Source organism: Pezoporus wallicus, unplaced genomic scaffold (assembly GCF_028554395.1).
Source record: "Pezoporus wallicus isolate ANWC-B61680 ecotype Strahan unplaced genomic scaffold, APGP_CSIRO_Pwel_v1 contig_2, whole genome shotgun sequence".
Classification (NCBI taxonomy): domain Eukaryota; kingdom Metazoa; phylum Chordata; class Aves; order Psittaciformes; family Psittacidae; genus Pezoporus; species Pezoporus wallicus.
The window spans coordinates 1,535,132-1,559,944 of NW_026639478.1; the positions used below are offsets into that span (position 1 = coordinate 1,535,132).

The 24,813-nt window shown below is 41.0% G+C and overlaps 1 protein-coding gene across 3 annotated transcripts in view; it reads left to right on the forward strand.

Moving 5' to 3' along the window:
* The window catches only part of ZNF516 (zinc finger protein 516), a 102,017-nt gene that overhangs the window by 30,545 nt on the left and 46,659 nt on the right, over positions 1-24,813 (forward strand). For all 3 annotated transcript variants that reach the window (XM_057414735.1, XM_057414734.1, XM_057414736.1), the window contains exon 2: positions 12,400-14,424. In XM_057414735.1, coding sequence (XP_057270718.1) covers positions 12,525-14,424 — 1,900 coding nt within the window. In that variant the 5' untranslated portion in view covers positions 12,400-12,524. The remainder of the gene's footprint in view (positions 1-12,399; positions 14,425-24,813) is intronic.

Consider the following 24,813-nt stretch of genomic DNA (forward strand, 5'->3'; position numbering starts at 1 on the left):
AGAGGGACTTTGACTCTTTCAGAAGGCAAGTCTTGACTTTATAATGATAATTTGTTCTTAGAAATTGTTTGAAGTTGGAACATTTGGCACTCTATAATAAAGTATATAAAAGAGCATGTATAAAATATTTCAAGTCTCTGCCTTGAGGAATATATGTACCAATTAGAATACATCAATATCTACTACACATATTATGCATTGGGGAAAAGAAACAACAAAACGGAGTGATGGGTTTTGTTTTGGAAAATAATTTGAGTAATCTGTGGAAAACACACTTTTAAGAATTAATGGAAAAATAATGGAAAAACTGCTCTAAATGCAGTGTCAAAACACAAGGTCATAAGTGGGAAACTGATGCAAAAGATGCATTAGGGAGAGTGAATCACTGCCCACACAAAAGAGAGTAGGTGGAACTGTGGAGGTCCTTGCGGGAGAAGAATGGCACTTGACATGTGAGGCGTTTGACCTGGGTGTTATAATCCATTTGACTTTTGGGAGAGCGCTATGCTGTTAGCAGCAGTTACTTGAATAGAGCAGAGGAGAACATCTCGGTGGCCAGAGATGACTCTGTAGTAAATGAAGATAGAAACACCTGAAGAATGGGCATCTTCTAGGGAGCAAGACAGAAGGGGAAAGGAAGAGGCGCTTGCTGACTGTCTTGCCAGACAAGGAGCCAGTGAGCAGGGACTGAAGCCATACGAGTGAGGGAGAGCCCAAATAACGATTTAGTTAGGAAGGGCCTAAACAGGTTTGAGAGAGAGGAGGTGAAGGTGCTTCTGGAAGAAACAGAAGCTTTGGCGACAACTGAGAAAGCAGGGCTGAAGAGCGAGCAGACTAAGAGAAGAGTGGGGAAAAGAAGTGGCCTTTACACTGAGACTGCAGGGTGGCAGTTGCTTGGGAAAGGGACCATGCTGCCTCCAGGTAGTCCAGAAGGGATCTGACAGTCAGGTGGTATGCGTGGATAGCTGAGGCTTGGAGGAATGGTGGTGATGGAGGTGGGGTAGAGGTGGATAGGAGAGTGTAAGGAAGGAAATCAGTGCTGCAGTAGGGGTGTGGGTGTGAGCAGGATGGACAGGGACCCGGGCTGCGGTGGAAGATGATGTGAATATAGCAATAACGGCATGTGAGTTCTCTGTCACAAAGAGTAAGTGAGAGGGGAGGGTGTTGGTGTGTATATGTGCTACACAGGCATGTTTCTTTGAAAGGAGAAATAAAGTCTGACTGTAGTATTTGGTGATGCAAACAAATTCATGTTCTTAGTGTAATTGCCAGCTGATAGATTTGCCTTGCAAGTTGCAGTTGTAATGTATGGAAAAATAAACAATCAGGCAGCACCAGACCTTTCTTCCTAGCAGGCTTGTTTGCTTAATATCCTATCAGTGGTAACTGTAGGGAAGTTGTTTTGTTTTTAAGTAGTTGCTCAGCATTTACATGCTGAGGCTGTACAAGAGTTTCTATGTAGAGGCTGGGTTTTGTTCCTCTTCTTTTTAGTCTTCTGTCTGCTCTTAGACCTACCTACTTGAGCAGTGGGCTCAGGAATGGTTTTAGAGATGGATGTCCATCCAGGCCCTTCTCTTCCATTGAGAATGAAATACAGAATAATTTTCAGTACTTCAGTAAATTTCTGTCTGTATTTCTGAAGAAACAGCTTGTATGCTGTAGGTGACGGATTGGCCCAAACATGATTAAATGGCAAAGGGAGAGGAAGTACATATACCTGTTTTTGTAAGGAAGCTGGAGTAGTTCTGAACAGAGTTGTCAGGGTTTATCTTGTGATATCCGTGGTGTTCTGACCTGCCAAAATCTGAAGCATGCCTTACATTGTGCCTTAATGAGAATAAAGTTAACAGGCTTGGTAAAATGTGCCTTGAAATTGTATTTATGAGGAGCGGATGGAATCTGTTTGTCTCTCTGGATGATACATTGCAGTGATGTTTCACAAGAGATAGTTCAGCATTTCAGACCAAAATAAGCCAGACCAACTGACAGCTGAATGATTTGGTTTGAGTTTAGTTTCTCTTCTCTTGTCTGGGAGCTTTGAAATCCAGAAAAAGTCATCTTGTGCTTTGTATTCAGTTGATACGCAGGACCGTTTCTTTCTTCCCTTTGTTTATAAAAGTAAATACATAAATAGAGGAGAAAAGTAGTTGCCCCACTGTGTAAGTCAGCTCGTGTATTATAGTAATACCAGTTTTGTTTTACTGGCTATAAATGTTTGCTTTTCTATGCTGATGGTGATTGGGCAGTACAAGATTTAGTGTATTAGAAAGTTGGATTTATCACACACATACTGGCAGTAGCTTTTAATGCTGAGAACTACAAAAAACTCTAAAGTCAATTAACAGGGTATTGAAACAACAGCAGGCATCTTCTTATCTTTAAAACCACGGGTGAACTTAGAAACTCACGATCCTTCTTTTAAACTATGAGCAGTCATCTGTCTTACTACTAAGTGTAAAAAAGCTCATCATCACAAAATATACTTGTGGATCAAGTGATATTTGCTGGTATCTGTGTACCTTAGCCAAAAGAAGGTTAAAATGAAGGTATTTCTGAGACACTGGCAATCCACAGATTGGCCTTCAGCACTGTACTCTGCCGGTTTGGGGCTGGGAGTCACTAAGCCAAAGCTGCATGCACTTTAAGTAACGCAGTGGGTCCTGCGTTTCAGCTGGTGCAAAGCTAGATTCAGCTTGGCTGGTTTGGGATCTCAAAAGTGCAGAACGTCTGTTCTTGGGCCTGGGCATAGTCTGCATGCTTGACATTCAGAAATGTTGCAGAGAATGGAAAAACTGTGATTGAAAGTCTTAATTACCTGCTTAAGTTCTTAAATGTTTGAGAAAGCTTCCTAAAATAGACTTTGTTCATGCTGTTTTGTGCTTTGCAAAAGCTTACAGTAAAACACTTTCATATATAAAAATAAGTAACCCAACAATGGAAAATGAGGTTTTGGTGGTGTGTGCTTTGTGTTGCGTCTCAGTGCTAACCATTGCTATCTCAGAAGGTAATGTTTAACAGAATATTTTATGGCTTATTGCATATGATTATCCCTCCTTGTGTTTCAGGGCACAGCTCTCTCCCTTTCCCTTCTGCCCTTTCCCTCTCCCTTTTTTCCAGTCTCTTCCCTCTCCCCTTCCATTCCCCCCCCCCTTTTTTTTTAGTGCAGTCTTTCTACTCTCTTAAAATGGGGTTTTGAAAAGAGTTAAGGTAGTATTTCCTGAAAGCTTGTTTCAGTGCTTTGTAATTCCTTTATAGTGGGGGTGGACGGCGGGGGGGGGGGACGACTAAGCAACAACTTGCTGGTGTTATTTTAAAAACAATTTTTTGTTACTGTAAGGCTTTAATAGTTAATCAAACAACAGTGCTGTAATTCTAAATCTGTTAACAGGTTAACGCTTGGCAACACTTACATTTATAAGGTAATGATTTTACTGTAGCAATTTGAGCAGTAGGATATATTAGGTGTAAGAAACTAATTTATTACCTTGAATTTCTTAATTCTCCACACAGCTTATTTCATAGCAATGTACTGTAGAAATAATCTTTACCTTCCATTGACCTGCTGAACATAGCTGTAGCTAGTAAATTTGCTTGGTATTAAACATAGAGCTTTTTGCATTTCAGGCCTGCTATGGGCAAGTCATTACAGCGCTGTATGAATGTACTCAAGCACTGAAGTTCGTTCCTCAGTGGTGTAACTGTTAGGGAGGAATTTGAGCACATAGGACGACATTGCTTCCTGTAACTTTTTGCTGGGGTAGGAAATCGACAATTCATAATGTTTACTTTTAATTATGCTCTTGCTTTTCTTGCATTCGGGTCTTGATTTACACAGCACAAAGGCATACTGGTTTTAGCTAACGGTACGGCTTCTCGTTCGGTGCAAATTGATTTCATGGCACCGTGTGTGCTTACGGCAGCTGAGGATGTGGTTTGTGTGTAGCTTGCATTGATGGGGCAAATGAAAGAGGCAGCAAGGGGCGGGGTGTGTGGTGTGTGTGTATGTGTGTGATGTACTGTACTGCTGCGTTGGCTGCCAGCTGATGATCCAGTCCCTGTTCTTTTGCAGATAATGTAAAAATTAAAAACCTAAGTATTTCCTTGTTGTGACACTCAAAATAAAAACAGATACCTTTTTTGTTTCCCCCATTTTAAGATATAAACTGAGCACATGGCAGCATATTGGTGGGAAAATACCCTGCCCATACAGTTTGAAATCGACCCCCATGCTGAAGATTTAAAATGGCCATGTTACCTCTCCATGTAAATTGGTTTGCAGTGGAAACCCTAACAAGATCATTAAATATAAAAGCACTGTTAGATGCTGGGAAAATACTGTGCTGCCCATGTATATGTGCATCTCCATAGACATGCATGACTAGACAGCGTCAATGCCATTGATCTGAATAAGGAGGTAATAAAACAGTATTGAGGTGACTTTGCTTGTATTTGTAACTGACTTATTTTTTTGATACTGTCAGAACTGTGGATGTTTCTTCAACTTTTCTTCTAATTTTTACTGCTTGGGAATACTAAGATACTAAAGTAACTTGTTGGGTGTGGCCAAATAGGAAAACATTATTGTTACATTGAAAGAATGGAGGTCTTTTTGGTTTTGTTTTTAAGATTTTGCTGAAGCTAGGATGATGCTTCTATTCAGAATTAGCAGTATTGTTGCAGCATGTCAGAATAAGAGCTCTTTCCGACATATATCATTAATGACCCTAGGAAAAAAAAATCCCATCTGCACTAGTGCAGTTCTTGGCTTTTCTAGGGCTGATCAATAATCACATTGTGTATTCATTCCCGCTAGCCCCCTACCCTGCGAGGTCAACTTTAACTACTAGTCTTTATATTTCAGGAAAAGGAAGGACACAGACTGCCTTATGCATTAAAAATATTGGTCTCAGAGTTTCCTTTGGGTCTAATTTACTGATCAAAAAATCAGTAACTTTTTTTTTTATAACTTAAATACTTTATTTATCATTTTTCAGAAGATCTTTTCTCCTCTTCTGCCTTCCTGTGCTGTGTTGAGAAGTCTGTTTGGGAACTGGATTGAGGATGCTGAGGCTTGCTATGATTGTGCTATTTAAATGGATCCTCTCCTGATGGCGTTGTAGCATGTGACAGTGACAATGGGAGAACAACAATTTCAGGGCCTCGTGTCTGGATGGTAACACAGCTGCTGCAATAAAGTCTTGTTATGGTTGTCCAGTCACATTGTTATTTCTAATTAGACATTCTTATTTACGTTGCATTAGAAAACAGTTTGAGTAAACTAGTAGATACTTGAAGTTAATTTTCTCCTCCTTGTCTTGAAAGATTAATGTTGCTTTTTTGTTTTGTCCTGCAGCCAGAATAAGTAGTCTTGAAAGAATCTTGCCTTTAAAAAAAGCTTTTAATGATTATTGGTTTGGATTATAATCTCCAGCAACTGCTGTAAAAATAAAGGGTTATTGTGGGTTGTTCTGTCAGTGTTAGACATCACCAGTAGTTTTAAGTCTTGTGATGGCATTTTGTGATTTCTGCATTGTTGTTTTTTTTCCATGAAAGTACTAGTGATACTGGCTCCCTTTTATTCATTTCTTCATATTAGAGGGGAAATGTAGTTTGTTCATAATGGATTATTGATTGGTCTGCGAACAGCAGAAGCCCCAAGGCCTTGTCATCAATGGTACTTAGTCTCCCAATAGTGAATGCATCGCTTCATGCAGCTATTTGCAACCCCAGTCTGTAGAATATAAGCCCGTAATTGTTACTCTTGTGCAGCACAGTTTTTAGGGAGAGGAACTCTTCATTGTCATTATGGGATTTTCCCCCTCAATTTGTTCAAAGAATAGTCCCTTTGTTTGAGTAGCAAGATAAAGCTTGTCCTGGATGTTAATGATATATTTCAATTCATTGCTTTGAATACTACAGTGTAACTAATAAAGTACATTTCTTTGTCTCCCGGAAGACAAACACGCACAGTATACTAAAACACAAAATGTGTATGGAGTGGGTGACAGCTCTTTCTCAACATACCCTGTAGCAGCGCAAAAGCAAGCTCCCCCCTCTTCCCCTTGCTCCTGAGCTGCTTCTTGAGGAGCCACAATAAAATCTGGGTTACAGAGGTTGTGCTGACCTTGTTTTGAGAGAGATCACCTCGCTGCAGATGCCTACCTCTTGCTTTTTATGCATTTGTGGTTTTATCTTCATTTCAGTGTATTCTTTCCCCTGCTAAGGGTGTGGCATCAGTTGAAAAAGGCCTGACTCTGCTTTTGCAGCCCTGGCTGCCGCCCTGAAGCCTGCTGCAAAATGTCATTAGCTCATGGAGGGAGAAGGACATGAAAACACATGATGTATTTGGAGAAGCTCAAAATAATATTGCAGGGTTCAGACAGCAAACTTTTCAAATGGGAAGAGCTTTCCCAGCCGCAGGGGAAGGCTGGTTTAAAATAATTGAACAAAAAAAGTATTGCAAAATGCTGCTGAAGGATTTTATATAGCCTAAGCGGAAATAAATGAATAGAAATTCCTTGTTTGTTTTTCCGGGAGCTTTTTATTTCTCCTTTTCAATCCTATGTCAGTTTTGGCATGCTTAAACAAACTTTAGGAGGTTTGTTGTCAAGATTGCTGCTTTTAATAACTGAATAGATTTGAAAATTTGACAGTCTTCTAGAACTGGCTTTGGATTTTTGAATAGGTTTTTAGTGGGTTAGCTTGGATTGCTCTCAGAAAATCACTTCAGAGCTATGCAGCTTTTACCTAATGGCAAGTTTAATCCATAGGTTGCAGAATGTCAGGATTTCCAGCAAGTATGTGCTTACTACCTAAAGGTACACTCGCTCTACTACCCTCTGATATAGTCTGAAAGGTGCTGATAAGCTCAAGTGAGCAAAGGGTCTAGAGGCTAGTGACATAGGTCTGTAAAAGGCCTTTTGGTAGGGCTGGTGCATAAATGAGGATGGCAGGATCGAGTCTTTAATCAGTGTGGTGGACAGATGGCTCCCATGGGATCTGGGTGTTCAGAAGAAGCCATGTCTCCTCACAAAGTGAGGAGGACGGTGTGCAGGTAGAGCATGGCTAGTATGTTTGTAAGGTGGTATCCCTGCAGCCTTGGGAGAAGACATGGAGGCGAAAAAGGTCTCTGCGATTTGGTGAGCATGAAAGCTGGTGAGACAGTTGTAGAACTTTCTGTGCCTTCCATCCGCTCTTCCCCTGCACTTTGCTCTCTTCTGGCCTCTACTCAACATCAAAGTCTTTGGCTCTGGGGTTACTTGAGCCTGCTCAAATCGAGAGAGATCAGTTCTCCAGGTTGCTGTTCTTTAACAGTTACAACTTTCTCAAATTCACCTACACATTTATGTTCCACGTCCTATCATTTCACCATCTAGAAGAAATTTCAGTAAGATATTTTTTTTTTCCACAAGATCATGCCTTCCGGTGTTTTCTGTGTGCTGTTTTTTTTGGGGGTTTTGTTTGTTTTGTTTAGTTTTTTAAAGTCATTGATTTTGGCAAAGGAACACGGTGGTGTGAGTGGAGTGTATAGTCAAAGCTCTTGAAGACTGTAAGAGCAATATTTCTCCAGTGCATTTGTTTCAGATGGGATTTGAAATACTTGCACCCAAACTGAAAGCAGTTTGTTTTAAAATAGACACTGTGCTGTTTGAATAGGTCTGTGTAGCTTCCCAGATTGTATGTTCTTGCTTATTACTTACTGAAGAGTTTTCCCTTCTTGCCATTACAGCTATGAAAATGATTTTTAAAGTCAGGTTTAGTTGAAAGGTAATTAAAAAAGAATGTATAGTCTTCTGTATGTTAGAACAGGAATAACTTTCTTGTATGTTTTCCTCTCATTCTGCTCCGCACAGGGTATCTGTATGTAGCAAATGAATTTTCAAGTAGTTTTACAATATGGTACCTCTTGCATTCTATTTTTCAGTTTTCTAGTGTAGTTTATTTTCAGTTTCTTCGTGCATTAATTGTTTTCCAAGAGGTGCGAAAGGCCCTTAAGAGAGCCTGTCTCACCCTGCAGGGGAGTCCTCACAGCATACCCGGTCCTCTTCCAGAACATGCAGGTGTCATGTAGAGTAGTAGGTATTTCAGAGTACTCCTGTTTTATTTAAAATGCTGTTCCCCTGTACTTTTAATATACCTAAAGACTTGCAGAAGTTGCGAGGATGGTGCAGCCATGCACTGGTGCACCTGCATCTCTGCCACAGGGGATGTGCTACTATGACCTTGCTGGGGAAGCTGTGGCTGGTGCTGGGAAAGGCCTTGTGGCTCTGTGATGACCGCTGATCCCTTTGGCCAAATGTATTTTCTCTCACCGAAGAACCATGTCTGAGTTAGTTTTTAAAACCAGAGAAGTTTTGGTGTCTAAATGTTTGAAATAGAGTCAATTCTAACCAGTTCTTGGTTTAAGCTAGTAGGAAAAGCTTGTTTTCCCTTCTGGTGGGGACATTAAAAAATGTTTATTTGTACTTGTCACTGTGTGAGTCAAGGCAAAGGCTGTCTATGGGGCAAGTGGTGCAGAAACAAGCCTGAAATATTTGGCTGAGCAAGGGCATTTCTCATCATGCCACGCCTCCTGGTTTTGGGTCTTTGTACGTTTCTCTTCCACCTTGCTTTATATACCAAACCTGCATGTAAATGGTAGTGGTGTTAAGTGCCTCAGTGTATTTAATAAGGGCTGGAAATGCCCTGGATACTGGCCAGCACCCTCTTTCATGAACTGCTGATCCCTAGTTCAACAAAACAAAGTGAGTCTAGTTCATATGGCTCTTACAGCATAATATCAGACATCCTCAAGGAGTTGTATTGCATTTGGCATACATACATGTTACTGTGTTTTAATGGCTGCAATGCCATTAAAACACACAAAATACTTTTAAAGACTACATATTAATTTACAGCTTGCATTCAGTTGAATTTCCTTATGGTTTGCAAGTGTGCTAGTGGGGATCACTGTGCTGTGACAGTCTAGGAGAAGTCTGCAGGCTGGATATGACTCTGCTATGGATTCTGTGTGACAGGATGGTGCTAAGGAACTGCAGGGTGAGCTTGAACCAGAGCAATGAAAGGTTACCATCTACCACCTGAAGTTAGTGAGAGTTGAAACGTTTCTGTAGCAGCCTTAGGGTAGCTGAACATGGCCATGTTGCATGTGTGCTGAAAGAGAATTATTTCAGAATACTTTCAAATTCATAATTATTTCAAAGTACATATATTTTTATTACCACAGTCAGCCTGGAAGAAACAAAAATAGCTGTGACAAAATTTTACTCACAGCAGAAGAGCAATCAGTGGGGCTTGATTTGCAAGCTGATGTCTTCCATCCCTTGTGCCATCTTTGTTCAGTGGTTAATGCTAAAGTGGAAATTATTAAGCCAAAGTATTATTTTCTGTTGGAAGGATTTTGCAAGTGATGTTTTCCTTATTTTGTGCATTCAGTCTTTGGAATTTGAGCTTTCTTTAAAGTTGTTTTTTCGTTTTTTCCTGCTTCTTTCCAATGAACACTGGCTTTGCTGTTCTCAGAGAGCCCCTCTAAAAGCATTAAAGTGGCACTCAAATGATGTAGGGAGGGAGTTCTAAGTTGTTCATATATGTTTATCTCAGTCAATTTTCCAAAGCCTAAGGGAGACCTCTCCATGCTGTGTAAAGCAAACTCGGATTGGGTGAACACCACCCTTCCTCCCCCTGGAATTTCTGTCTGTGGAAGAACAGGCTGGAATTTTTGTGAGTCTTAAATAATTCAAATCTAGGACTACTTTATTTCAACTTTTAAAGTTACAAATTGCACTGTGTTGGCCAAGCTAAAGTAATAAAGATGAAACAATTATCTCAGAATATTTTGGTGAAGACGATAACACTTCCATGAAGTATTTTAGGCTAATAAAATAATTCAGCAATTTTTTAACTTTGACTTTTTCCCCCCTCAGGCCTAATGTAATATAGGGCTGAGGGGAATCTCCTGTGAGTGGCTAATACCCCTCTTATAAATAATGCTTTCTTCATATCCTCATTTTCATAACTAAGTTTCATTAATGAAAATGCTATAAATAATTAAAGTGAAATATGTCAAGGCTAAGCATAGGGAATCTGCGGCCAAGTAAACAAAGGGACTCTGAAACTTTGAATTTATGTGTGTCTGAACTGCTGCATACAGCATTCTTGTCTAAGTTTGGCTCTTAAGGCTCTTTTGAACTTTCAGACAGGAAACCTTGTAGAAAGTTGAGTTAAAATGGGACCTACAAAAAAACCAAGTCAATAAGCAGTGTTTCTCACTGGTGTAAACTGTAGAAAATAGAGAATGTAGAAAAGATTGCATAAAATACCTGGAAAAATCTGCCCCAGAGCTTTCTGGTTTTTTTTGTTTTTTTTTTTTTCTGCAGTGGTGGAGAACATTAGAAAAGAATCTGTAGCTTGTTCAAGTATTCTTTACTGTTGTGTTAAATGAAGAAGTTACCCTGGTGGTTTTTTTTATGATTTAATGACTTTTAGGTTAAGTCTTTGATTATAAGACACTATGGGTTGTTACTCGGCAAGTTTAGATTACAGGTCAAATAAATAAGATGTTACTCTAAATTGTTTCATACATCAGTAATGCAGTGTAAACTGCACTTCTGTTTGCTGTTTAGCATGTTTGTACTTTCTGGTACAGCCACAACTTCCAGTGGCTGACATCCATTAAATACCCAGGGAATTTCTTCTGAGACTGCCCCTCCATTTGGTTTTAAATGTCTAATTTCTGAGATTAATTTAGATAGTCTTGTTTATAAATTTCCTGCTCATCTGGATTTCTGAATTTGGGATTTTATTTTTCTTTTTAGTCACAATAAATTAGTCATAATATGAAAAATGCGTCATTCAAGGAATGAAATTGCATTTGCATCATGTCCTTTAGATATTACTGTCAGCTCTCTTGAGGAAAAGTTAGTTTGGGTTTTTGCCATTGATAACTCCTCACATGCTGAACGGATATTAGATATTGCAGAAAATCAAACCCAGAAATGTATGGTCCTGTAGCAAATAAGAGACTAGATTATCTTCATGTTGTTCTATAGTGTGTAGCTGATATGAGCATTGCATCAGTTTTACCTTGCTTTTTGTAAGGCTCATGCTGGTGATGTGGTTAGACTATTTATTTATTTACACATTGAAGAGATGCAGAGGTGAATACAGCTTAAAATGTGCAACTGTAGATCTGTAGCTCTTTATTTATTGAGTCACATGTCAAGTGATGGATGTGTGAACATATAGACTTGTTATTGCTCTGCATATTTTTAGCTGCATTTTAAGAAGTTGATGTTTTCTTAATGTAGTAATAGATTGGTTCTTTTTGTTAGAAAATACAGTATTCTATGATCTTAGTCGTGTGGTGTTTGTAGTACTTAATGAGGATAGGAAAGGGGGAAGATTTTTTTACAGTGTGGTAATTGGAAAAGAATCTGTGGAGACTTACCCATTGTCTTTTGCCATATACAAGGTGGGGAATTGCTGGTGTGTTGCATCTTGCATTGCTGAGGCAGATATTGACATTGTGTTTAGTCATGATGAGATACAAAAGCTTTAAAACTTTTATTAATCTGTTTTGTTAATCAAAGCTGTTTCTTGTTTTGTTTGTTTGTTTATGGTTGAGATTCTGTTTCATTGTGGTGGGTGGTGCTGTGGTTTCCTGTATGTCTTGTTAAGATCATTTGATACCTATGCACATTATCAGTTTCCTTTGTTAGATCTTGACTAAATATTAAACTTTGAGGGGTTTGGTTTTTTTCTTCATTGTCCATCAGGAAGTAACTTCTAATTTTCCTGAATGCTTTGTCAGGCTCTGGATTCTTATTTTCTCTCTAATCAAAGTACTGAGCGTCCTCAGCCTCTGCGCCTGCTCTGTGCATGCCGCATCGTGCAGAGCTGTCTGAGACACAAAGTAATGCAGTTGCCAGCAGGAATATGATACTTGTTAAAGACTCTAGGAAAGCCTTTTATCTTTGGCAAGGAAGTATTTTACATGAAATTACACATGATGGTAAAGCCACAGATTTAAAGCATAATAACCCGTTCAAGAAATGTTTTCCTCATTTAAGGTATATTTTTAGCCGCTTCTGCCCGGTTTTAAAACAAAAAGTGTTTTGAAAGTTTGTACTTTTTAAAAGACACTCTGATGTCAGTTTATGGAAATGAATCTTTGCTTTTTTTTTTTTTTATTTTACTCGTTTATTAATGATGCCACTGAAATCTAGATTATCAGCAAAAGGAGAAGCTGCTGCGTTTTGGTGCAATAAATTGCGGCACAGTATGCTTCTGAACATGGTGTGATGGAAGCTTTTGAATTAAAAATATGAATAGGTTTATATAGATTTAAGAATCTGTTTACATGATTTCTGTACATTTGTGTGATTTTTGTTCTTGTTTCAGGTGATCTATGCCATCCGTTTACACAGCACACAGAAGTAAAGCGGTGCTTCAGACTCTCTTGAGCAGCTGAAAGGAGAAGCGTTACCCAGAGAATGAAGCAATAAAACATCTCTCTGCAGAACCGTATGATTGAAAACGCGGTCCAGCCCTCCTCTGCTGCCGGGCATGCTTTTGTCCTCCTGCCCCTCTTACCTGATGTTGCAGTAATACAGATGGATCGCAGAAGAGAGGCAGAAATGGAGCTACGGAGATCCTCCAGCCCAGGCAAGCTAAGCAAGAATGACATGGATACTGACAAGACCATGTGCCACAGCTGCTGCATCTGCGGTAAAAGTTTCCCTTTTCAGAGCTCTTTGTCTCAGCACATGAGGAAGCACACGGGTGAGAAGCCCTACAAATGCCCTTACTGTGATCACAGAGCTTCCCAAAAGGGCAACCTCAAGATCCACATCCGTAGTCACAGAACAGGCACTTTAAGTCAGGGGCATGAGGCGGAGATGGGAGAGGCACAGCTGGGGGAGATGGGCGTTTCGGAGGGCCTTGGTGGGTGCACCAGCCCCACTAAAAGTACATCTGCCTGCAACAAGATCTTGAATGGTACTGCTCAGGTTGATAGCAGCAAGATCTTGTTGAGAAGCAGCAAGAAGGAGGTCATGGAGGCAGTTCCAGCCGAGGTGGATGGCAAGCTGACCTCTTACCAGTGCACCTTCTGCAAAAACAAATTTGAAAGGAAGAAAGACCTGGAGCAGCACCTACACCAGGTCCATAAACCATTCAAGTGCAGGTTGTGTAGCTACATGACCCTGAGGGAGGAGATGCTCTTAAGCCATGTAGAGAAGGACCATGCTCAGGTCCCAAATGGGGGGCCCTACACAGAGAACTGCAAGAGTGAGCAGAGTGCAGGCGAGTTTCCATGTGAAGTGTGTGGTCAGGCTTTTAGTCAAACCTGGTTCCTGAAAGCTCACATGAAAAAGCACAGGGGGTCATTTGATCATGGGTGCCACATTTGTGGTAGGAGATTCAAAGAGCCCTGGTTCCTCAAAAACCATATGAAGTCACATGGCCCCAAGACTGGGAGCAAAAACAAACCAAAAAATGATTTGGAGCTCATAGCCACTATCAATAACGTGATACAGGAAGAGATGATTGTGACAGGCCTATCTCTGTATGAAGTTTGCACCAAGTGTGGAAATCTGTTTACAAATATGGAAAGCCTGAAAGCGCATAATGCTGTTCACTACCGAGCACAGAGGGGCAGCACTGGGGATAAAGCTGAGGACTTAATTGATGGGAGCCTAAGCTCCTCGGTAACGAAGCAGTTTTTCTTGCAGTGTCTCAATCTAAGGCCATCTGTAGGGCTGGATAGAGTTACAAGAGAACAGCCTGGGAAAAGGGTAGCTGAGCTGGATCCTGTCAGTAGCTACCAAGCTTGGCAGCTGGCCACCAAAGGAAAAGTAGTAGAGCCCTCAGACTATGTGAAGTATGTGGGATGGGACGAGGCCCTGGCGGATGCAGATGTGACTTACGACAAGGATAAAAGAGAGTATATCCTTGTCAACCAGGAGAAACGCAAGCGAGACCAGGACTCACCCAGCTCTTCCAGCAACCCCAAGAAGAAGAGCTGCACCAGTGGGCGCCTGGAGAAAACTGGCAGCACCCCATCGGGGGAGAGCTGCCCTCTCGCCCAGGGGGACCTGGACTACCGCCCTGCCTCACGGCAGGGCCGGCGGGCCACCCAGAACAAGTCCACCGAGTGCTTCGAGTGCGGCAAGATCTTCCGCACCTACCACCAAATGGTGCTGCACTCCCGGGTGCACCGCAAGGAGCGCAGGAGCTGCCGCGAGGGGGGGACGGCTGCCCAGCCAGACCGCTATGGCTCCAGCAGTGAGGAAGGGGACTCGGGGTCTGTCAGTGGGCCCAGTACCCCCGAATCTGCGTCCGCCCCTGAGGACTCGGTCACCTCTGGCCTGGGAGAGGAAGGGGCTGAGGAGAGCTCAGAGGAGGGAGCAGCCAACCCCTTGATAGGTAAGATTGCTTCCAGCTTTGCTTGCACGGTGTTGCCAGTTCCTGTGTCTCCCGGTGCGGGTCATGGTGATGAGCAGAGGGAGAGATGTGTGAAAGCATATGAAAGGTTTAAAGGCAGTGTGATTGAGGTCCTGTGTCCACTGAGTGCTGCTGCTTGTCTTGGCATGGTAACTTGTGGTTCCTGGCACAGGTAATAAAAGCAAGATCAGAGGACAGTTCCGTAAGGTACAAGTGAATTTGTATTTTGGTGAAGGACACCTGAGAAATATTTTAGTTGCCCATAGCAACAGTGTATGGGCAACTACCCAATGCTGTAGGGTAGAGTAGTGTTTTCCCTGGATATCCTGGGGGCTGTTTTTCCCCAGTTTATGGGCACCATGTGCACTGTTCTGCCTGTAGCATGCAGGTGTAGCAGGGGCACAGCCAGTGTGGTGCAGCCCCGAAGCGTGTAAACTTGTTAATCTCCAGCGTGAAAGGCATCTCTCTCTTCTTCTCTGCTTCACTTCCCAAATTGTGTTTATAACTCCAAAGGCTATAATTAATCTCTCTGGATTAAAGCGGTCCTTTGAGCCCAACACTACTAAATGGAACAAATTATTCTCCAAATAGCAGCAAAGTAAATATTTAAAAGAACACCATTAAGCACTTTTGTATTTTTTAATATAGTTTCTTTTTGTTGTTCACCATTCTTTGTTTATAATACCCTCTTAGAAATGTGAGATTAACCGTTTTTTCCTTACTAGCCTTGTGCTGCTTTTTTGTTTGTTTTCTCTTTGGCAAACAGTAACGTTTTCTTTTTCATTCGTTTTGTTGTGAAGAACATAGTTATCTGTAGAGTTAAACACATTTTCAAGACCATCATAGATGAAGTAATCTGCACCATTGTGGAAGAGGGCGGGTTATTCAAGTAGCTGTGTTCTGTCAGGGCTTTATATAATGTTGTGCTTTTTCCTCGCTACAGACCCCACAGTAGCAAAGGAACGCTTTCCAGAATTGTATATTGTTACATGTTTTTCATAATGTTTTTATATATACATATATATATTACACACACTTTTTGGTCATTGAGCTGCTTTTGTGAAAGTCCCATGGTTTTAGGACAGTAAAAGTTGGAGCCAGCACTGCTTGTAAGGTGTAGAGGGAAGAAAGTGCCAGAGGATTGAAGCTGTAAAAAATTAAACCCATCTGTTTGTCATTAAATTAACAAGAATGGTCCTAAACTTGATTTTGCTACAACTTGGAGTAAGTCCCCAGTGGACAAATTGGGTGAGTGCTAGAACAGAAATGTAAATTAATCCAGGAACTCTTTTTTTTTTTTTTTTTTAAATGCCCTTTTTTTTTTTCCCTTTCCATAAACCGCAATTCCAAAAAGTCCCAGTAAAAAGTCCCAGTGATAGGCTGACTTACATATTTTCTCAGTGATTACTTGCCTGTTTGAAAGACTCAGAATTTAGCTTTCCTATCTGCTGTTGGATTTTGGATGCTTAAATTAACTTCATTATGGAAGCATACATACTTTGTGTGAAAATCCATCAGCTGCTGCCTGAAACACCTTGGTACAGTTGACATAAGATGTAGTGATAACCCTGCAGCTTTGTCTACAGTTAAATACAGTTGCCATGTTTTACCAGTGTATGTACATTTATTTGCCTTACGGAAACTGCTGTGGTGGAAAAGTGTCTCTCTGGAGATGGCTAAAAACACCAGAACACTTCTTCATGATGTTCAAGTAGGAAAGCTGTTCTTACAGGCTCTCCATATGAAGCACTCTTGCTAACAAGAGGTGCTGTCTCATCTCTTCGCCAGTCCTGCTTCTTACCTCAACTCAAGCTTTAAGCTCTTCTTGCAGGAGTGAAAGGTGACAGTTAAATTAACATGGCAGTTTCTCTCACAGGAATTAAGTGACTGGCTTAACCTATGCCAGTAGCCAACACCTGGAAACGTGTTTGTTATGGTACCAAATTGGTCCCCATGTTTAACTGTAAAGAAGCAGCAAACTGATGGGCCTGAATAAAGGTGCATCTTGGAAAAGGGATGTTTTTGCATCAGTGAGCTGGGAGGGTGGCAGCTGCATGTTGCATTTGCTAATGTCACAACTAAAGAGCTAATCAAGTATTCAACTGGCTGATAAGATTATGACCCAGAGAAATATTACCCTTGCTTATTAATAGAGCTTATTTAAATAAAATCACTGTGTCAGTGAAGTGAATGCTTTTTACAAGTGACAAAAGATTTTGGGGATTCAGAAGAAAGTTTTTGGTGGTGGTGGTAATTTTTTGTTTGTTTGTTTAAAGGTGTTTCCATAAGTCAATGTTCAAGACTTAAGTTTCTCAGTTTTCTGTTTTTGGTATGCAGATTTACTGACACTTCCCTTACATTGTTCTCTAAGGACAAGGGGACCTTCTGTCCCTCAGGCTGTAGGATTATTTTTACTCTTCAGGTTGCTGCTTTAACTTGAGAGGCCTTCTTTCTTTCCCCTATGAACAGAAACTTAAAAGTGTACAGAATATAGGCCAAATTCCGCCTTCATGTATGCGACTGCTAAAATCAGGTGTTCGGTATGGTCTTGAAGCACATTTTGTTGTAGAAGTACTGCGGTTTGCTGTCCTCCACTGCGGCTTTTCATAGTCACTCTTGCAGGTGAAGCTTTTCCATCAAGAGCTGTGCTCCAACCATACAGACAGCATCATTTCCCAGTGGAGGTGGGCGAGTGGTGCTCTCAGTTCCTCTTCCTGGCATGCCTCCTGTGGTGGAATTTTTACTCGGGCTACAGTCAGGAAAATCTCGGGCTACTCATAAGGTTATATAGCAACTGTATCATTTCTTTACTTTCACATCTTGACTGGTTTTCTCCTCTTTGACACATTACTGTGTTATCCTGGTTCAGAAGAGGGCCTTGAGACTGCCAAGTGCTGAATCTTGTGGCCTTGACTCAGCTGAAGGTTTTTCTTTCTGTGGTTAATTCTTAATCAGCTGAGTAGCCCTGTTGACACACAGAGTCTTGCAGTGGGGGAACTGCCAGTGCACCTCTGTGGTCACGTAGGGCCAAGAGGTGTTGAGGCTGAAAAGTACTGATAGGGCTTAGTGGGAAAGAGCAAGAATTACACCTTGCATGTGAAATGGGGTTGAGAGCCTCCAGGGTAGGCACTTCTTTGTTCTTAACACAACAGTAATTTGCTGTCTGCATAGACTAACGTAATGATTTCTCAGGCACTGGGATAGTGTTTGCAAACCCAGCTTATCAGCTGTCAGGGGGTAAGGTAGCTGGTTACGAAGTGCTTTCTGTCTTGTTGGATGGAGGGTAAAAATTAGGTTTCTGGAGTTACACATGGTGTACCTTGTGATACCTGTAATACTTTGTATATATGCAGTGAGGTATATGTGCTTGTGACGGCCACATGGGAAGAGGTGGCCCAGAGCACATTCACTCCATTAAGAGCAGCCTGAATATTTTTGAGGCCTTCCTACCCCATATGAGTCTTCGTTTTTATTTGGTATTCCAGCCACTAGCAAACTGTACCTGAATTTCCACTGAGTTGCATCCAGGCTGTTTGAACCGCTTATGAGTTGTTGCACAGCACTTCTCCAGCTTGAGGCTTTTTTTTGTCTGGGATTTTCATTTTTAACTAAACCCCAGAGCTATGACTGAGGGAGTAGAGGGGGATTATGCATGTGCTGATAAAAGTGGAAAGGAAAACACTGTCTTTCTAATCTTCCATCTTCTCAACTAAAATGTAGGTTTTGGTATGCCAAATAAATAATTCAGCCTGTGTGCGTTTGGTGGTGTTTTTAAGGCTCAGTGTGGGCCCCCTCATTGTCATGGTGTGCTTAGCAGTGAAGGTGTTGCAGTCTGTTACGTTAGGCACTATAAACAATTTTGGTCCTGAAATGAAGAAGCAAATTCAGTTTTTGAGGCTGTGACTGGTGCTGACAAATGGGAAGATGAAGAAAACAAATACTTCTTGGTGCTTGGCAAACACGTAGTAAAATCACAGGCCTTTGATACCCCAGCCAATAAAGGAATGCCGTAAAGGTACTTCTTTTTGCATTTTAAGTGCCAGACTGGGCAGGAAGTAACTGTTACAAGTAATGTGGGGAGGGGAAAAAAAAAAAAAGAGGAGTTTTATATAGGAGTAAAGGAGAAATGCTGCTTCCAGCCTGACCTTGTCAGAGAAGGATGGCAGGTAGAGAGGGTATTGCTCCTTGGAATGCTGCATCCAGTGGAAACAGTCATAACCATTTTATTTCCTTCATCTCCCTGCCTCTTCTCTCCCTTTTCTTCTTCCCTTTTTATTTCCTGTCAGACTCCTCTGGATTTTTGAAATGCTTTAATGAGGGACTGATTCACCCTTACTCAACACATGTTGTTCTTATTACATTGGCTAATACGGGAAGGGGCTGATTGCAAGTGAGAACTGTTGCACTAGGCCCTGTACCAGCACTGCTTCAGGCCCAAGGAGCTCGTAGGCTGACTAGATGAGGGGGACACAAGTTGCTAGACTGCACAGAATGTTAAAAAACCCCACAACAAACAATGAATACAAAACAGTCATTTGTGGCTGTGTTTGGTTTGTGTTTTACCACCAGGAGTTAACTGATGGTATGGTGGTACTTGCTCAAGAGGTGATGAGCTCTATGAAGGGGTGAGACAAGATGGGAATAAGGTGTAGGGGGGAGAGAAGGGGAAATGGGGGAAGGCAGAGAGGAGCAAGATCTTGGTGAAGGGAATTGTGCTGTACAGTGAGGTTTCAAAGAGGAGGGGAGGCTGAAAAGAGGTGTGGGCTGGTGTTGGGTTTCAGACCCTCCAAGGCAATGGCAGGGTTCTGGGTGTCTTGCACTGAAGCTGTGAGGGCTTGTGACGCCCTACACTCAGAGGCTCGTGACTCCAAGGAGATTGCCATGTGAAGTGCAACAGTGGAGTAGTCACATGAATGGGAGACGGCAGCGGGAGCTCACCTGCCACTGGAGTCACCGGCTTGTTGTTACTAACCTGTTGAAATGTCTGAGCTCTCAGCTCCTTCCTTGGCTTCAGCTTAAGCAAAACAGGGGAGCAGTGCCTGGTTTTAGAGCTCTTCATGCTTGTTACATTTAAAAAACTCTTAGAAATCCATGGCCAGATGTTGCTTTAGTATCTTTATTAGTAAACTGAAGGAGAAGAGACAGCTGTTTGTGAATTGCTTACAGGTTAGACAAACTGAGAGATGTAGCACATACCATTTATCCCAAGCATATTATAAGAAAATTCTGTATATAAATTGGAGTGCTTGAATAGAAACATAACATTATCATGCTTTTTGAAAGAAGAAGAGTAGGAGAGACTTAAAAAGCATAAATTTGGACTTTGTTTTGCTCAGATATAAATCATAATGAATCCAAGAGCTGGAACTTTCTAACAAAAAGTGCCCAATTTCATAAGGCATTTGATTTAAAGTAAGAGTAAAAATTGTCTTGAGTTGCTTTAATTTTCCAGTAAAATGGCAAGTCTGTAATTCGGGGGGGGGGGGGGGGGGGGGGGGGGGGGGGAGGAACCAGTTAAGCGAGTGAAAATAGAAAAATTAAAATATATAGTAACTCCAAAGAAGAAAGATAGTCCTATGTTCTCTGTTGCCAGAGTGAGTGCATGAAAAAAAGCTGTCAGTATCTAGTACCAGGACTTCATTGTTCTGCTTATATGAAAAAGTGTTCCTCTGTGGAAGTCCTCTCCACTCTTGAAAAAATCAAACATTTTTACTATATGTCTTAATCAAATAATTACACTTCAGCTACTTCTTATGCCAGATTCTCACTTACTGTAAACCCCACAGTGTCATGCCACTGAAGGCAGTGCCGTTGGGGCGTTTTACATCAAGTGAAGATCTTGTTCTGCATGTACAATCTTAAGTATGTTGAAGTTATTTAGCTTATTTATTTTGCAGAATAAGCATATTAAAAGTTGGGGAATGTCTCAGTGCTGCACTATTAGTAACTCCTGCCCCGGGCTTCCAAGAAATGAGGTAGTTTCAGGGAGGAAGAGTGTCTCAGTGGCTTCTGTTAGATCCCTACCACAGAGATAAAAACATTACACTGTGATTACACACTTCCCCAGTCAGTTTTGGCATTGCTGAGGATCGTTGTTGGCATATAAAACCCCCTCAACTTTATAACCCAAACTAATTGTTTTGGTTGTTAACACCAGTGGGATTAATGCCAGGACTTTAAATACAGCAAGTTGATGTCTCTTCCCAGCTTCTTCTGTGACTTGAACCAAGGACCCTGTGCTTACACAAGTAAGATCTCTTAAGCATTGTTTGGAACTTTAAAGTTCAAACTGTTCCTTAAAGCCCATTCAGTGAATCAGGACTAGATCAGTTACCTGGTTTGAACGTGCCTCATAATACCATGCAGAAATTTCTCTCATGTCTGCCTTGCTGTAATGCACACAGTCCAGTCATGATGTATGTAGCAAATCCACATGCAGTGTGGTATTTTCTCATGATCTGAAGTTTCTCTGGAAAGTACTGCAGGTTGAAGCATTATTTTTGATCAGTACAAACCTGTGTGTATCTCCACAGCAGCACTTTGTTACCTCTTCGCTCCCCTTTGGACTCTTCTGCACTCCTCAGGGCTGCAGAGGCTATCTTCTATGTGTGAGCATATATATATATATATTCCTGTGGTGCTGCTGCCATCAACAGTAGCTTTTTTGCTTTCATTTATTTTTAATTGTGGGTTGACATGAATGGGAAGAAGAACTGAGGAAACAGAAGAAAATAGAAATTATGCTGATCATCCCAAGCAAATGAATAACAAGAAAAATTCTGACAGCCAGGATCACTGAAGTGTGTATCAAGGGGAGAGAAATGGAGAAGAGCCGTAGGACAGATACAGAGGTGTGGGTCAAAACCTCTCTTGGATGTGTACCTTACACATGTGAAGTTTACTTGGCCCTTGCTTATTTTAGGGTGATGGTTGGAGCTGTGCTTCAAGAAGCTCAAACAAAAAGCGTTTGACTGGAAAAGGGCAGCGATGCTTTGGGATAATGTAGTCATTACCCTTTAATGTTGTGCATTACCCTGACGTCATATAACTAAGGAACGCTTAACCCTGTAGGCATCTTGGGTAATTTCCACTGTATTCCTGATTACGCATTACTAGGTCCTGTTTTACTCAGTCTGCTGTAATGTGGGTGGCCAGCCAGAGTGTTAAACAGTAATTCAGGTTCTTCTCCCAGTGGAGCATGGTGATGAAAAACAGGTAACACACAGCTCAAGTCAGAGCTAAGTCTTGCTGGTTGAGCTTGAGATACTTCAGTAGATGAATGACTTCTCAAGACAAAGATTGCTGTTGCTCACAGACAACTTGTTTTGCAGCAGTTTGAACTTATTAATCCAGCTATTGCATTGCTTTTATTCCTTGCAAACATTTATGTTGGGGTCTTGTTTAAGTACTGAAAAATTTTGCGCAGGGTATTTTGATATAGCATGTCATAGATAGTCTTACTGGATTTAGCTTTAATTGTTAATGTTCCTGTTTTTGCAGGTTGCCATATTCAGTAACGAGACACAATTAGAAGTATTGTTTAGACAGTTTATTGTAGCTGTAGTCTGTGATAACAAGCAACCAAAGCATATTTCACCTTGGAAGAAAATTTGTGCCAAGATGCTAAGGGAGAGGTAGGTTTACCCATCCTTTATTTTATCTGTCAGAAAGCAGGGAAGTCAGTGTGTTTTTTTAAAAGTAGGCAGTAGTAGGATAAGCTTTGCCCTGAAGCTTCTGTCAGATGCCCAAAGCAAGATTAGTTCTTCATACTTCTTCCATAGCTTTTGGAAATTTGTCACAAGAGCTGCTTCTAAGGATCGCTTGTATTTTATGTTCAGTCCTTCCTGAATTGCCAGTTCCCATTCTGTGCTTGCCAAGCACTAGTATTTCTTTGTAAAATAAATTCCAAGGGTGTGGAAAGCTGTTAGCCATCTTGTTTTCAGTTTGTGCATTCAAAAATACCCCTTCATGTTTAAGACAGTTGCCTTGCCACAGGGGTTGCAGTTTTCATAGTAGGCTTTTAGCTTTTCTTCAGCAAGTATCATAAACATCTGCATATAGGGACGCACACTCGGGCATCCAGCTGCATAGTAACTGGGCTTGTTCAAAACACTCATTTCTGGACACCCACCCTGGCCTTGCTGCCTTGTAAAAGCCAGTTCAGCGAGCAGTTCTGGTATTTGTTAGTACTGATGTTTCTATTACATCAAGTTATAGCATGTGAAATACTGCTTTGTGACATTTATAGTCATAAGATCACATTGTGTAGTGCTTTTATTTTCTAGCGGTTTCTGATTAGTGAGCAAGGACTTCCTTCCCCCATCTAGTAAAACAAGATTCAGGCAATGAAAATGGCAGTGCTAGCGTTTTTAATCTAATTTCCAAATATTTCGGTAGTGCTGTGGCTGTGTTCAGTGGGATTATACTGATCTGTGAACCGCTGCTAATGAGGGACTTGTGTCTTTAATGTTAAATGTTTTTGCTGCTCTTAACATCATGGTTCACAGTTTGCTCTTCATCCATCTAAAACCAGGTTTTCTTTGTTAACATGTTGGGTTTGGCAGTAGGTGCTCTCAGTGGGTATGGTGGGCTAAATTTTGTGGATGCTGAAACCTGGGGAGTCCCCGGGCTGCACAGGGTATAGAAGTAGTTCATGGTGTGGGCTAGTGTTGGTAGATAATTTGTTTTCTGAAGGTGCATTTTACAAATACAAGTTTTACTTAAGGCATCACCTGACTTTACATTTATTACTTCATAACTCAGTAGTCTCATGCAAGCACTGGATTGCTTTAGCTTGAATGGGGCTGACAGTGGTACCAGTCATACCAGTAGAAGTCAAAAGCAGCTGTAATCAAGGGAACCCTTTACAGTGGGAGTATCAATAACTTTTTGTTTTATTCTCAGTTTTTTGTTTTTGTTTTTTTTTTTTTTTTTTATTGCCTACAAGATTTATCAGCATCAAGCTTGGGTTATTAGGGAAATGAAAAGCATATAGTGAATTGTGTGGAAACTGCGGAGGAAAACTTTTTGAGTTTTTCATTAGAATTTTCAATGCCCTAGTCCTTGAATGAGACTTTTGGATCCTCATTACCCTTGGCGTGTGACTGCTACTGTTCCATATTTTGTGACCAATACCTAGACATTATTTTCAGTGCCTGGAATGGATTTGTAAATGTCTAAGGAACTTATTTTTATGGTGAATTTGTTTTCTGTGTTTATACACAGCATGAGTTTGAACTGGCAAATTACTGAATGTTTTGGTCCTGATCCAGCAAAACTCGTAACTTTTGGCTTGATTTTAAGCCTATGAGCAGTCAGGTTGGAGTCAGTAACAGCTGCTTTGTTGAGCTACTTGGCACCTAATGGCTTGAGGTTAGAGAAGAATAGAGAAATCTTTCTTTGCTGTAATCGATGCCAGTGTAAATGGCATATCCTGAAATGTACTGTAGCATGCAAACTTTACAGGTGTTAAGATTAGGGGAGAGAAACAGGTATCAGAATTGTCTTTTGTGGGTACTCTCTTAATGGTTTCAGTTACGCTTTAGTGATGCTACGGGAAAAAATCAGCACCTTGTTCTTTTGAAGTATAGAATCTCTATTGAGAAAGCGTCCATGTGAAACACAAAAGTATTCTTTCAGCTGATGCTTGTAACTTGGATATCGGTGCTTATTTAACATGGATTTAGAGCATGAGATACTTCTCATAGCGGATCCATGGGGGAAGATTCGCCCTTCTGCTTTTTAGAACTTTGTTTTCCAGGTTTCTAATCCCAAACCTTAGATACTACTTAAGCTCTGTCACTTCAATAAACATAAAAACAAATAACCATTAAAATGAAATCATATCACATCTGTAATTTTAGTCTTGTTTGGGAGCCATAAGTTAGCGATAGTTACTCTTAAGTCATCTTCCCTGTTGTCCCATTTCCTCCCCCCTGCTCCAAAGGATCCAAAGTCACTGGTTTATTTATTTTTTTAAATTTGGGGTTAGTTTGTAATATGAGGTACTCCCAAACCTTGTGTTTCTTTGAGATAACAAATTCATCAGGCAGTTGAAGGCATCAGCTACACCTAACAGCACTTCAGAGGTGTATGTTATCTCAGGATAGCATATGTCTTGTGATGTCTTACTGCTTAAATAGCATTTGAGGCAAGCTACTGTCAGCAAACCTAAATATTTTTTGGAGGGGAAAAGAAAGCACAACACAAGGGAAATATATGGATTCTTTTGGAAATGTGAAACTTGGGTCTGCGTGGCATCTTTATTTTTCCTAGTCTGTGAAACATTTTCTGTGTGTTTTAACAATAGAGCTTGCATGCCAATGTCATGATGAGCACAGTGAGTTGGGATGATAATTGGATGTAAAAGAC